General features: G+C 39.1%; 2 protein-coding genes across 3 annotated transcripts in view; one reads left to right on the top strand and one right to left on the bottom strand.

The window, feature by feature from the left end:
- LOC121718324 (calponin-1-like) overlaps window positions 1–7,438 on the top strand; it is an 11,816-nt gene extending 4,378 nt beyond the window's left edge. The window contains exons 2-7 of the mRNA XM_042103343.1: window positions 1,633–1,754; window positions 2,271–2,340; window positions 4,794–4,931; window positions 5,620–5,736; window positions 6,096–6,242; window positions 6,608–7,438. Of these exons, the coding sequence (XP_041959277.1) occupies window positions 1,633–1,754; window positions 2,271–2,340; window positions 4,794–4,931; window positions 5,620–5,736; window positions 6,096–6,242; window positions 6,608–6,832 (819 nt within the window). The 3' untranslated portion in view covers window positions 6,833–7,438. The remainder of the gene's footprint in view (window positions 1–1,632; window positions 1,755–2,270; window positions 2,341–4,793; window positions 4,932–5,619; window positions 5,737–6,095; window positions 6,243–6,607) is intronic.
- A 935-nt stretch (window positions 7,439–8,373) lies between these two features.
- LOC121718397 (transcription elongation factor 1 homolog) lies at window positions 8,374–10,827 on the bottom strand. 2 transcript variants are annotated; one of them, XM_042103432.1, is made up of 4 exons: window positions 10,716–10,827; window positions 10,200–10,349; window positions 9,933–10,003; window positions 8,374–9,109 (listed from the first exon to the last, which is right to left on the bottom strand). In XM_042103432.1, exons 2-4 carry the CDS (start codon window positions 10,313–10,315, stop codon window positions 9,045–9,047), a joined length of 252 nt encoding a protein of 83 aa, XP_041959366.1. In that variant the 5' UTR covers window positions 10,316–10,349; window positions 10,716–10,827; the 3' UTR covers window positions 8,374–9,044. The 2 variants fall into 2 exon arrangements, with proteins under 2 accessions (XP_041959366.1, XP_041959365.1); XM_042103431.1 differs by having other exon boundaries at window positions 10,200–10,334; window positions 10,716–10,826.
- Between the last annotated feature and the right edge of the window lie 2,855 nt (window positions 10,828–13,682).

The raw sequence follows: 13,682 nt of genomic DNA, 5'->3' as shown, positions 1-13,682 counted from the left end.
GAGGAAATCAAAACAGTTGTGTTTGTATTGGTTTCCAATGCATTATAGAGCTGCATAAACCACACTCTGAAGTGCACTGAGTGTACACATCTGCAAATAATGAGTTTACTTCATCAAAGTCTTCTCATTGATGCATGTACATGTGTAGCCACAGTGGCATGTACATGTGTAGCCACAGTGGATCCTTTCTCTTGAGCACTTTTCTTACTGTATCAATTAAGCTTTCAATAAACAGGTGGGCCTTGGGTAACATCACTGTATATGCTAACTCATGGCCCCAACTTGATGATGAACACTGTTAACAACACAGTGTATCACCTGCGTTGTTAAAGCTAAAAATATTTCATCTCGGGGTCCCTCTATACCGTTGAGAAGCACAATAATAAATTAACTTGTTAACATAATAATAGTGCATCTTTGGAATAAACTAAAAAAACATAATGACACAATACAATATGATACAATATAGAGGGAATGCACAGGCACCAGTCTGTAGATATAGAGCTCAGAAATCCTGTAAGTAGCCTATCAATTTGTATTCTACAATGTATAGCATAGCACCTCTTTGCCATTACTGCCACTCAATTTGTCTTTTTAGCACTCAGTGATAGTAACCAAGATGACTTATACTGTTACGTGTGTGCATAGTGAACATGATATTTTCAGAACATGTTGCCATAGAAGTAAATGACCCATTCACGTGTAGACATCTGTTGTGGTTTGGCAGTAATCCCTTTTGCACACACTCAAATCAGAATAAGGCTAACTAACTAAGATCTATGGTCTTTAGGGCCCCAATCGTCGACTTCAAGGCAGTGCTGCCTGGAAGGTGCTAGGGTTAGTTAAGGGTTTGGGTTAAGGTTAGGGTCAGGTGCCTTGAAGATGACAGTGGGGCCCCAAAAGACCATCAAGCTAACTAACATGCTAATTGTCAAAGCCAGTAGGCATAACATAAGCTAACCCACTGGCTAAATCGCTGACTATTTGAATTACTTGGCTTACAAACATAAGGAGGAATCTGCAACTTTTCACGATCAGACATTTATTGTCATAATTTCTAGGCTCACTCTATGCACATCTCTAGCTGGCTAACTCCACCTATAAGCCTATATTGCTGGGAGAGGTTTAGTGTTATGACCCGATACAGCAACTTGCTTAGCCTATATTGCAAGCAATGTCGACCTCTCAGAGTGCAACAGAAGTGCCATTCACCCATTTAAGAGTTTATGTGCCATCAAAATGATTTTGGAAACATTCATATAAGTTGTTAAGTTAATAGATGCTAAATTGCCCTTACCACTTTGAGGCAGGGTGTGGTGGGGGGTCAGTGGGATGAGATCATAGTGCCAGAAGAAATATATAACACATTTAGACATTTTTAGTCACTACTGTAGAAATATTCTGATTAATCTTTCGCAAACTTGGTTCGAGGTGTCCTCTCAACATCATCACGAGTGTTGCATCCCCTGTGCTTACTGCTGATGATCACAGTCATGGTTTTATCAAGAATATCATCCAGTCATCATCCAATCATACAGTTTGCGGCCCTTGCCTCAATCCCATCCTCTCTGGGGTTTCATACACCTGAATTTGATCTCCTCACCTCTCAACTTTGACCTTTGACTCTTCCAGTTGGCTGGGAAGTATGACCCGTTGAAGGAGGAGCAGCTACGACTGTGGATCCAGGAGGTGACGGGACGCCGCGTCGGTGACAACTTCATGGAAAGCCTGAAGGACGGCGTGCTCCTGTGCGAGTGAGTCAGGTGTTAAAGGTCACAGGTCACCAACCAGTGCGTTCATTAGTTGTCTCTTGTTTGGGGGACAGTAATTCCCAGCACATTTGCAAGAAATGAAAAACATATTTTACTGTATTCATAGGAAGATTACAGTTTAGCTGACTTCTGCTTTGCTGTATGGATAGCAGCCATTCACAGTTTACTTAAATATGTCAGTATACTATTTTTGCATTAGGATATTTGGACATTTCAATCTCTGAAAGTAGGAATACATGCCCTCACCTTGCAAATTGTTTTTTTTTTTCTTAAATCTAAATACTTACTACTTACCACATGTATTCAGAGGGGCCATTCAAATAGGTGTTAACATGTCAGATATATTTTCATCTTGCCTAAATATTGAAAGTTAAAATGATACTTGTCTCCACATGGCGAGTCAAAACAAGAAGACACACTATCCCTCGTTTTTCTTTCCTCTTTTCATCACTCCATTTTCTTGCCCTCCATTTTCTTTCGCTCCTTTCTTCCCATCAGACTAATCAACAAGCTGCAGCCAGGATCTGTGAGGAAGATCAACAACTCTGCAACCCAAAACTGGCATCAGGTGAGGCCCACCACTCCTTCTCAGTTTGTGTGTGTGTGCGTGTGCGTATGCGCGTAAGAGAAATAGGCTGAAGCCAGACTCAGTGAAGAGCAACAACTCAGCAACCAAAAACAAGAATAGGAGCTCCACACTCCATTTGAGGCAAACATCTCTGGCCAAATCTAGCAACAGCCAAGGACACACAAACACACACACACACACACACACTCGGCCCCTGTTGGAAAGGCTGGGGAAGGTTGCAAGTGAGCAGACTATGCTGTGTGAGAGCTATGCAGTTTGTTATGGTCCGGTGGGTCCGGTTTAGCTCATAGGAGCATGCTTGTCACCGCACAAATCACACGTGTGTGACGGGGGAAATGTAAGCAGATGGAAGCGCCACACATACCTAGCGTCAGCTAATGGGGTAATAGCATGTCTGGCCCCCAAGACTACCATCTTGAACTCACTAACTTTGTAATGTCTCAGAGTTTTTTTGTTTTTTTTTGTCCATTACTGTCTCTGTGGCCGCCTTTCTATTTAACTTCTTTTTCATTTTTTCTTCACATCTCCTTCTCTTTTGAAACCTCTGTTTGTGGGCTACCAGCATTGCTTTTTAGCGGTTTTTTTAACTGTTTAGCGGTGCTGTTGGTTGACTTTAACCAACACTTTCACTGATCAACTTTGGTTTGGTCAGCCCATGCACTGAGAGACTTCAGCTACACGTTGTAGTAGCCTTAAAAGTTGTGGGTTCAATTCCCAGCTTCCACCAATTGTTCCCTTGATCAAGGCACTTAACCATGAGTTGCTCTGGGGAGAATGGCCCTTGTAATATAATTGACATGTGAAAGTCGTAAGAGTGTCTACTAAATGAATGAATGTAAAATGTAAATGCACATATATAAGTATAAGTATAGTATAAGTATATATACTCTTTTGATCCCGTGAGGGAAATTTGGTCTCTGCATTTATCCCAATCCGTGAATTAGTGAAATACACTCAGCACACAATGTACACACAGTGAAGTGAAACACACACTAATCCCGGCGCAGTGAGCTGCCTGCATCAACAGCGGCGCTCGGGGAGCAGTGAGGGGTTAGGTGCCTTGCTCAAGGGCACTTCAGCCGTGCCTACTGGTCTGGGTATTGAACCGGCAACCTCCGTGCTACAGGTCTGAAGTGCTAAACAGTAGGCCACGGCTGCCCCAACGTTCACCTCAATATCATATGGTCTTGTAATAACAATTGGTAACAGCATGTCAGGCCTTATACTCTCAATTTGAAACTACAGACTGTGTTAGACTGTCTCTTTCCCTCCCCTTCCACCGATTTTCTGTTGGACTTCTGTTAGCGTTGATACTCATTCTATGATACTCTTCTCATTCTATCCATCTCTTACCTGCTCATTCATCTCTCTCTCTTGCCCCATTTCCCCCCCTCAAGTACCATGTTATTGTTTTTTTTTTATTATTGATTGAATGGGCATTATTGTTTATTATTGCTTTCCCCCCTCATTTTCATTGTTTATTTCATTAGGCTATTGATTTAATTGACATTTGTTTATTATTGCTATTCTCCTTATTATAGTCTGACCAACATTTTTGTTATTTGTTAAAAACATTTGAACACAAGCGTATCCATAACCATATAGGTTCCCATTCACTCTCTCTCTCTCTTCATTTTCTCATGATGATCAGGGATGATTCTACCTTTTCTTTTTTTCTCTCCTCTTTCTCTTACCCTCCCGAGTGGTATCGAGCTGTATATGGTATTGTGGAGGCAATACTGTTTGGCACCATGTATTATATGTTTACATTCCACTACAGTGGCTGTTGAATTAGACCAGTATCAGATTTATGTGTATGTTGGCTCGAAGCAATAAATCCTCAGTCCACAATTTACTTCTAAGTGTAGGAGTTGTAAGCTCCTTGTGGGCAAAAAGCCCAAATATAATTTCAATATAATTAATATTCTCAATAAAATATGAACAAAACAGTATGTTGCCTTGTGGTGCTACATAAAGCTGAACATGTGAACAGTGTGTAGATTCAATTGTAATTTTCTAGCTTTCACATGATGCGGCACTTTGGGTTTTTTACACAGGGTAATCATGAAATGCAAATTAAGAAAAAGAACAAGATGTTGTGGATTTAATGTTTCATTTTCTATCATCCTCCGAAAATGGTTTATTCTACTCAGTGAGACTCTCCTTTAACGGTCACACTGTGAACACTCACTCACTGAATGAATGAATGAATGAATGAATGTATGAATGTATGATATGATATTATATACTCACTAGTTGTGAGCTACAGCGGGGTCTGACTTCTGGCAGCCATTGATGTGCCATTATTAATGTCAAAAAACCTACCTGAAGAACATGGGATAGTATTAGCAGAATCAGCCGAGATGTTACATGACCCAGTGACACCATGATACCACCATTTATTCACTTTTCTCGCTCTCTCTCTTTCCCAGCTTGAGAACATCGGTAACTTTGTGCGAGCCATCACTGAATATGGACTCAAGCCTCATGACATCTTTGAGGCCAACGACCTCTTTGAGAATACAAACTACACACAGGTCCAATCCACACTGATCACCCTGGCCGGAATGGTGAGTATTGCCTTTAGAATGCAATAGAACATACAATTACTAAATTGTCCTAAACACATGCGTATATCTATGGTTGAGACAATGATGATACAACCCAAATTCCAAAAAAGTTGGGATGCTTTTGTAAAATGTGAATAAAAAAAGAATACTATGATTTACAAATCATGTCAACCCTATTTATTAGAGAATAGTTCAAAGACCTGCTGTATATAAAGTATGGAGTTTGTTGGACATACTGTATGTATTCAATGATTTATAGAGAATATTAGGTTACACTTTACTTGACAGTGTCAACATAAGAGTGACATGACACTGTCATGAACACTGTCACAAGTCATAAACATATATGACATAACGCTTCTGTTATTAAGTAACATTCGGTTTTTGTCATACCAAGTTAGGGTTAGGTAAAGGGATAGGTTTAGAGTTATGGTTAGGGTTGGGGTAGGATTAGGGTTAGAGGTTAGGATTCATGACAGTGTCATGTCACTCTTATGTCGATATTGTAAAGTAAAGTGTTACCGAATATATAAGATACATGATGTAGGAATTGAAGTTTAGTCTTAGCTAAGATTTTCCTATCACTCTTATTCTTGTTCCTTCAAAAAGTTCTTAACTAATGTGCCTCCTAATCTCTCTGACAAGCATATGATAGAGGGGACCTGTGTTGCTATTTCCCACCTCTCAGGCCAAGACCAAGGGCTTCAACACCAAATATGACATTGGGGTGAAGTATGCTGAGAAGCAGTCACGCAAGTTTGCCCCAGAGAAGATCAAGGAAGGACGCAACGTCATCGGTCTGCAGGTCTGTAACTGTCTGTTGTTTTGACAAAGCTATATGAACCGGGATGTAGTATAAATGGGTACAGTATGCTACCACAGCCAAGTCACTTAATAGTCCAATTTCACTCTGATGACATCTATCAGAAGGTTAATGTGAACAAAATCCTTAACAAACTGACCAGTCTTAAATTACTCTTGAACTGAGTCAATAGTAGTGCTATTTCTCAGGAGAGGAAATCAAGATAAACAAAATAATGGTCAAAATGTCATTTTGATGTTAAATTGAGCTCAATTATGTCTCGGGAGAAATAGAACAGACATAGGTGAGATTGTCCTTTCCTATGGGACATTACCCTGATGTTGTCATCCTCTCTCTGCTAGATGGGCACCAACAAGTTAGCCAGCCAAAAGGGCATGACGTCCTATGGAACACGGCGGTTCCTATACGACCCCAAGGCTGGCAATGATAACCCTCTGGACCAGTCCACCATCAGTCTTCAGATGGGCACCAATAAATGTGCCAGCCAGGTAAGCGGGCACTACCTGGGGGCAGCTAAGCCTGAAGGAGCAGCATCCTGCCCACTAGGGGGCACTAGGGATAAAGCCGGGTTTGCATGCAGTAGCCTGAACATTTGCAAATTTGATTCCCAGCTGCAATGTTTGTGCCCTTGGGCAAGGCACTTAAACCCCAAGTTGCTTTAGGCCTAGGGGATCTGGCCATGCAATGAATTGACATCCGTAAGTCACTTTGAATAAAAGCTTCAACCAAATACATAAAGATAAAGAATGACATAAAGTCAAGAAGCCTACTAAACATAAAAGGTACTAGGAATGTTTTAAACCTTCTTATTCTTGTTCTAACTCTAATTCTTCCTCATCCTCCTCTTTTATAGGCTGGCATGACTGCGCCTGGCACCAAGAGGCAGGTGTTTGACACGAAGATGGACCTGATGAACTGCGACACATCGACCGTGTCCCTCCAAATGGGCACCAACAAGGCGGCCTCCCAGCGGGGCATGACACCCCTGGGCCTCCCGCGCCAAGTCTACGACAAGAACTACTGCTCCAAGGTCGACGAGTACTACAACGACACCTACTTTGATGGCTACGCTGACTAAGCTCAATAGGCGGGGTCTGTCCACTCGAAAGTAAACAACAACAAAAAATGTAAAATGTAAAAATAAAAAAAGAATAGAAGAAAAGGAAAGAAAAACACACATAACTGTTCAAGTCGTTATTGTTTACGGTCATGACATGTCAAGCTCCGGTGTCATGTTGATTGTGTTTGACTTGCATTGAAATAGCTTCAGACATGCAACACTCAATCTCTCACTACTGAGTTTAGTTTGACAGAGCATGTAGACAGTTTAGATTTAGGTTAGGTTTTGTTCGACTTGTTTAATTCAATTCTAACTCAAATTAGTGTAGTTAGGTACTTAATTATTCAACCAAAATAAGCTGAATATTCCAACTGATCCTCTCCTACAAGAAGATTTCAAATCTGAAATCCATTTTGTTGTGTTCTTTTTATATTTACATTTACAGCATCCCAAAGAATCAGTACTATCAGCTGCCAGCTGTGGAATATCTGGAAAATAAACATTAGTCGGTAACACTTTACTTCAGGTTTCTACATAAGAGTGACATGGCACTGCCATAACCCTGACACTAACCCTAACTTGTCATTACAAAAACCGAATGACACTTGACAGAAGCGAGTGACAGAAGTGTTATGTCATAAACATTTATGACTTGTTTATAATGTTTATGACAAATTCATGACAGTGTCATGTGACTCTTTACCTTCAAGTAAAGTGTAACCCATTAGTCTAGTCAAAAACAAATAAAAAAATACATAAGCAACTGTCACACAAGACATCAGGTGAAATTGCTCTTTAGGAGAGGTAACAATATCTTTTGAATATCTAATATCTTTTGAAATGTATCAAATCTTATTACTGCTTTCAGAATAACATTCCTCTTAATAAAATGCCTTATAGATTGACTGAGGTTAACAGACAGATATTAATAATGATTGGAATGTGAGTAAGGCTTACTGACGGTGCAAAAGCAACATCCTCCAATGTTGCGTTGAACTTTAGGACCTCTAGTGTTGAGCTGGTGTTACTGCAATGACAAACTAGGTACATCGGTCATAATTTTTTACCCTAAAATGTTCCAGTTAATACATTCTTTTACAATCATGTCATTTTGGACATGTCAAGCATGTTTTACATTTTATCTGCTGCACCAAGCAATGGGAATGTTCTCTTATTTTTGGTCATTCCTGGCCATTTATTTTATTTGTACCTCTTCCCTGTAGTTTGACTGCTTTTGCTTCTTTAAAGCTGATGATACACAAGGCAACTTTTTTGAGCAACGTTGCTGGGCAATGGTCCTGTGTATTGTCGTTTGTTTCCCATTGACATTGGATATTTTTTTTTCGAGATCTTTAATCATCAATGGGCAAATTTTCATGATCATTCAATCAGGACACATAGTACCGGTTGCGTAGTTGTCCAGCAACATTGCTCAAAAAAGTTGCCCCATGTATCACCTGAAGGCTTGTCCTGTTTACATACGGACAGACATGTGAGCCAGAACGTATAGGTTGCAAACTGTATTAGTTACAAAAGGAAATAAACAAAATGCATGCAAATGATTTGAATCACATTTAATTGGCGGCGACACCTTTTGCAATGCAAAGTCAATAAACACATACCAACTCAATAAAAGAAAGTTATGAGTATGCTGCCAAAACACCTTCAACATGAAACAATAGACATTTTTGGTAAAAACTAATTTGAATGAGGATCATTACAAAGGCCACACTCTAGAAACTGTGCAAGTGTGACTACCAACAGTATGTGATGCATTTATTTCTTAAAATATTTCTTCATTTGAAAAAATAAAATATTCCATCATGTTGTGGAGTTGCTTTAAGTCTATTTCCCTTTCAGTTTCCCATTTGTCTTCTCATATTTTGTCTTTTAAATGGACGTGCATACTGTAACAATACATACACTTTTTTCGTACAATATAATACTCTCCCTTTATCAAGAAATAACTATGAAATAACTTAATTCTTCAAGTTAAAATTATTTAAAAATTAAATTAAATGTGTACCTTCAAAATGTACTATTCCCCCAGAAATAGCAGCTGAGGACAGATAATGAGAGGTAAGTATTGCAACATTTCCCCCCCACACAGCGTTTTCTACTTGACCTATAGATCCATTATGTGTCCTATTGTGTCATTAAATACAATCCCAGTTCATTCAGCATACTGATTTACACAATACAGACACATCCCCTCAAGACAACACGGCTGCTATTGGTTGGCAGCTTCACAGGCGTCTATCCAGTCGCTGTACACATCTACTGCCTCCGAAAGATCTGACACACACAGTTAAGGGTAAAGTTAAAAAACATACATAATGTGTATGGCACATATCCTACACACATACTGAGAGGTGACAGTTTGTCATAAAACTGCTTGTAGAGTAAATAAATAAACTTGTTCATTAATGTAAATGGTTTTTACATTACCTTTTTCACTAGTCAAAAGGTTTGTCAAGCATGTAGGCTTTTTTACCCATAAACCTGACCAGGTTTGTCTGGCCAAGTCCTTGATTGAGCTCTTCGTTTCAAAATTTAAACATCCGTATTGGATGGTGGCATCATTACATGCCTTGGAAGCAATTTGTTGAACCACAGTCCACTAACAGAGAGGACATGAATCACAACACTGCTGGAGAAAATGCATAGGAGTTGCCCAAAATGCCTAAGAAATGTCTACTTCATTGTAACGGTAGTATGGAGATACAAGTTTAAATCATTTTGGTGTGAAGAGGTTTTAAGGCTTCAACAAAATTCAAAACACATAGCATGCCTGGTCACAGATGACACATGTAGCCTGCTACACCAGCTGCACTTCTAGGGCTGGGTTTAATGGACTCTTGCGGATATTTCTTGTGAAAGCAGCCATTTTCATAACACTTATCTGTACTTTTTCAAACACTGTTAGTTGTTAGTTTTACTTATTTACTTTTACTTAAGCTGTTAGTTTTACTTATACCATCTCTCTTCCTTCTCCCTTGATTCTTTGAGTAGTTGACAGAGAGGAAAGACAGAGAAAGAGAGAGGAAGAGAGAGAAGGAGAGAGGAAAAGAGAGAATATGACGACATGGATAGAGGAAGTAACAAAAAAGAAGGATACAGGTAATGGGAGTCTGGAACTCCTCCAGGCAGACCGAACAGGATATAATCCCAGTGTTTCTGCTCCTCTCCCTGTGAGGTATGTGTAGAAAAGACACTTTAGCTTAACAAAAATAAACCCTTCGACACATTCAGGGATTCACAAACAGGTTGGATTCAACAAGCCTGCATTTTAAATAGGCTATAGAACCTAAAGGTTTATTGGTCAGCTTAGTTTCCTCAAAAGCATGAATATACAGTAGCCTACATTTTAGAATGCAGCACCTACATTTTCACATCACACGCCTTCTCGTGGTTACAGAATGGGCACGTGAACTGGGTGTCAAGGTCCCCTGTCAACTTCTTTTTGGGAGGGGGTTTCCTCTTCGATTTTCGGCGACCCATAATAAGTTGCTTCACAAGTCTGAAACAAGGAACTCTTTGATAAAAATCGAAGTTATCATGCAGGCCCACATACTGTCTAAATTCAGACAGATTTTGAGAGATGTCAAAGTCACGAGTCATTTAAGCCTCACTCTCAATGCAGCATGCTAGGCTTACGTGGTCACTAAAATGACAAATAGCCTTGTAGGGCACAACAACAAACACCAGATGGTTTGAGCAATGCTAACAGCTTCTATTTTAACTGCAGTTGACACTTTTCTTAAGCGCCCAGTTTACCGAGTTACCTTACTACAGTGATTACTTAAAACGAGATAGGCCTACATAAACTTATACGACTGGACTGTCAGTCCAACGATAACTTGTAACAAACAAAATTAACAACCAAGGAGTTCACAGTTACCTTGTAACGCAGTGAAATGTTGCCAACTTGCCAATGATCAGACCGGACTTCTAATCAACATTTTCCGGTTTACGCAGTAAGCTTTACGTCAAAATAAAAGTCAAGAAAGTTCAGTAAGCGTGTCTCTTTGTGGTGTTGGAAAGGAGCCTATAACCTCTTACCCATGTTTACATGACTGTCTCCACAACTGTCTCTGTAAGATTGCAATCAAATACAACACAACACAAATTACACTAATGACCAAAATGGTCACAGTTCTTTAGGTTCCCGTGTAGTTCAAATAAAAGTTTCACTGCTTACAGAGGAACACACCCATACTGTAGTTAAAGCTATTTTAAAGGTGGCATGCCATTTTAAAATGTAATTTGACAATTTGAGTGATTGATTCATCTTTTGACCTTGTTCTATCTTCTTCAGAATGCTTCCCGAAAGACAGTGAAACACTGGCCTAGAATTACGGAGAAAGAATGTCCATGGCAAGAAGTCTCTTCAACTAATTGTGAACTAGTGAATTAATAGCCACTCTTCCTGTTAACTGTAGGCTAGAATTTCATTACAGTCTATGATACAACTGAAATTATTTGATACATAATAGGGACATTTAAATCTTTGATTCCTTTTCAAATCAATCCTTCCATAGGGCTATATTCTACGCAAAAGAGTATCAGAACAAAATCTTGACAGTAGCCTACAACCGATCAGAGGCGGACAGAGTACACAGCTTCATTACTTGAGTAAAAGTACAGATATCCTTTGCTAAATTTTACTAAGTACAAGTAAAAGTACAACAGTCAGATATCTACTTAAGTAAAAGTACTGAAGTACTTGTTTTTAAAAGTACTTGAGTATCAAGAGTACAAGAGTAGCCTACATTTTCTAAATATTGCATTACTACTGCCACAGTGCGCTTACATTTACAGAAACGTCCTACATGGAGTTATGAAAAATGTTAATGTTAAAGCAACACCAAAGAACTTTTCCTCTGTCGCACGCAGGCTATTTATTTATTCAGCACCGGCTTTGCAAATAATGATGTCCACAGACAAGATAGAATATGTTGCATGATTTTATGAAAGTATGATGTATTGCGACATCATGCAAGTCAAATTTGTAGTTTCTTATGTCTCATTCCATCGAACTACAGATCCGCTACCCGATCTGGCAAACTTACATAGTGCGGTTATAGCCGATAGAGGGCCACGAAGCGAATGCAGAAGTGCCGTTCACCCTGTTACGAGTTGATGAACCACTGAAACAATTTTGGAAACATTATTTTAAGGTACAAAAAACTCTTTGGTGTTGCTTTAATACCTTGGAGAATGTAAAAGGAATTGAAAGTAAAATCAAGTCATTTTCATCTTTTTACCATGTTGCCAGGGATGGGCAGAATTTCTAATGACATGATACACGGACTAAGGGTCAAATTAGGAGAATGCTCAAAATATTTGGTGACCTTTGACCTGTAGGGGGCACTGCACTTAGCAAAAGTGCATTTTGGCTTGAAACTATTGATGTGTTTGGAATTAAAACTTACTAGTGGTGTCTGTTAATACTGTGGGAGGTCTGAAAGACGACAAATGGCAACTTGTGATGTCACTGTAATCGATCTGGCTGCCATCTTGGATTTTGTCGGAAACACAAAAACATTTTCACAAAACATTTCAATAATTGTTAAGGGGTATCTACAAATAAATTCAATTAAATAACACTCCTATAATGAGGCTTTTACAGTGAAATAATGTTGCTTGTATTTTTCAGTAAAATTGAATGGGATTTGATGTACAAGAAGTGGCAACTTGATGTATTTTCTTTTTTTTAAGTATATTTTTTGGGCGTTTTGCCTTTATTCTGACAGGACAGTGAAGATTGACAGGAAGTGAGTGGGAGAGAGAGAGATGGGGTGGGATCGGGACATGGTACGGGCGCTGTAGCCTGTTGCGCCACAGCGCCCCAACTTGATGTAAATTTTACTGGAAAAAAATGTTATATAGCGTAATGGTCATGCTAATTTATCAGAAATCCAAAGTTGTATATGCAGGTTCAAAATGTTACATTTACAAGTTGTTTTGTAAAGATTATTACAGTTGTGCTTTTTTTTACCGACTTTCTGGCAACACAGTTGGCTTATTTTTTCCCGCAAAAAATACAGGAATTTTTTTCAAGTGCTATATATTTTTGTAGTAGAACGTGAATGCTAAACTGTGAAACATTCACAAGTTGTTACCAGTGAATTTCAACGTAATTTGGACCAAATTACCAAGAACTGCAATGAACTTTCATACTAGAATTGTAAACATGGATGATTGTTATTCAGTGAACTTTAACAGATCAACCATAAAGTATTACAGTTTTAATATGAAATTTCACAGATCATATTTATACATTTTCATAGTAGAACTGTGAATGCTGAACCGTGAAACATTCACAAGTTGATGTTTTCACCATGAACTTTGACAGTTAATTTCAAAGTAATTTCTACCAAATTACCACAAACTGCAATTAACTTTTATAGCAGGATTGTAAACATGTATGATTGTTTTAAGGTGAACTTTAATAGTTCAACCATGAATTATATTACAGTTTTAATATGAAATTTCACAGATCATATTTATACATTTTCATAATAGAACTGTGAATGCTGAACTGTGAAACATTCACAAGTTGATGTTTTCACTGTGCCTTCCCTCCTTTTTCAACATGCTTACTGCTGCCAACAAAAACAGACTCACACGCATCACTCATACCGCAGCCAAAGCAATAGGCCTCCCCACCCCTAATCTATCAGACCTCAACAGTAAACTCACCAAGAACAGAGCACAGATCATCGCTCATAACCCCACCCACCCCCTCAATCCCTTCTTCACTCTGCTTCCATCAAGACGCAGACACAGAGCTATGGGGTGGAAGCGAGTACGCTTTGGGAAAAGCTTTGTGCCCTCTGCAATAGCAGCACTGAACAACAGGTCA

The sequence above is a fragment of the Alosa sapidissima genome, chromosome 9 (genome assembly GCF_018492685.1).
Source record: "Alosa sapidissima isolate fAloSap1 chromosome 9, fAloSap1.pri, whole genome shotgun sequence".
Classification (NCBI taxonomy): domain Eukaryota; kingdom Metazoa; phylum Chordata; class Actinopteri; order Clupeiformes; family Clupeidae; genus Alosa; species Alosa sapidissima.
The sequence above is the reverse complement of the archived record's forward strand: the minus strand, read 5'-3'. Positions and strand labels throughout refer to the sequence as shown.

Bases quoted from the DNA above. Each gene is read 5' to 3' on its own strand.
- LOC121718397 (XM_042103432.1), bottom strand. From the start codon at position 10,315: ATGGGTCGCCGAAAATCGAAGAGGAAACCCCCTCCCAAAAAGAAGTTG. The intron at 10,004-10,199 runs GTAGGTGCTGCA...CATACCTCACAG, and splicing joins AAGGCGTGTGATGTGAAAAT to GGAGAGGAGCAGAAACACTG. The intron at 9,110-9,932 runs GTATCCTTCTTT...TGTGTGTGTCAG, and splicing joins GTTCCAGACTCCCATTACCT to ATCTTTCGGAGGCAGTAGAT.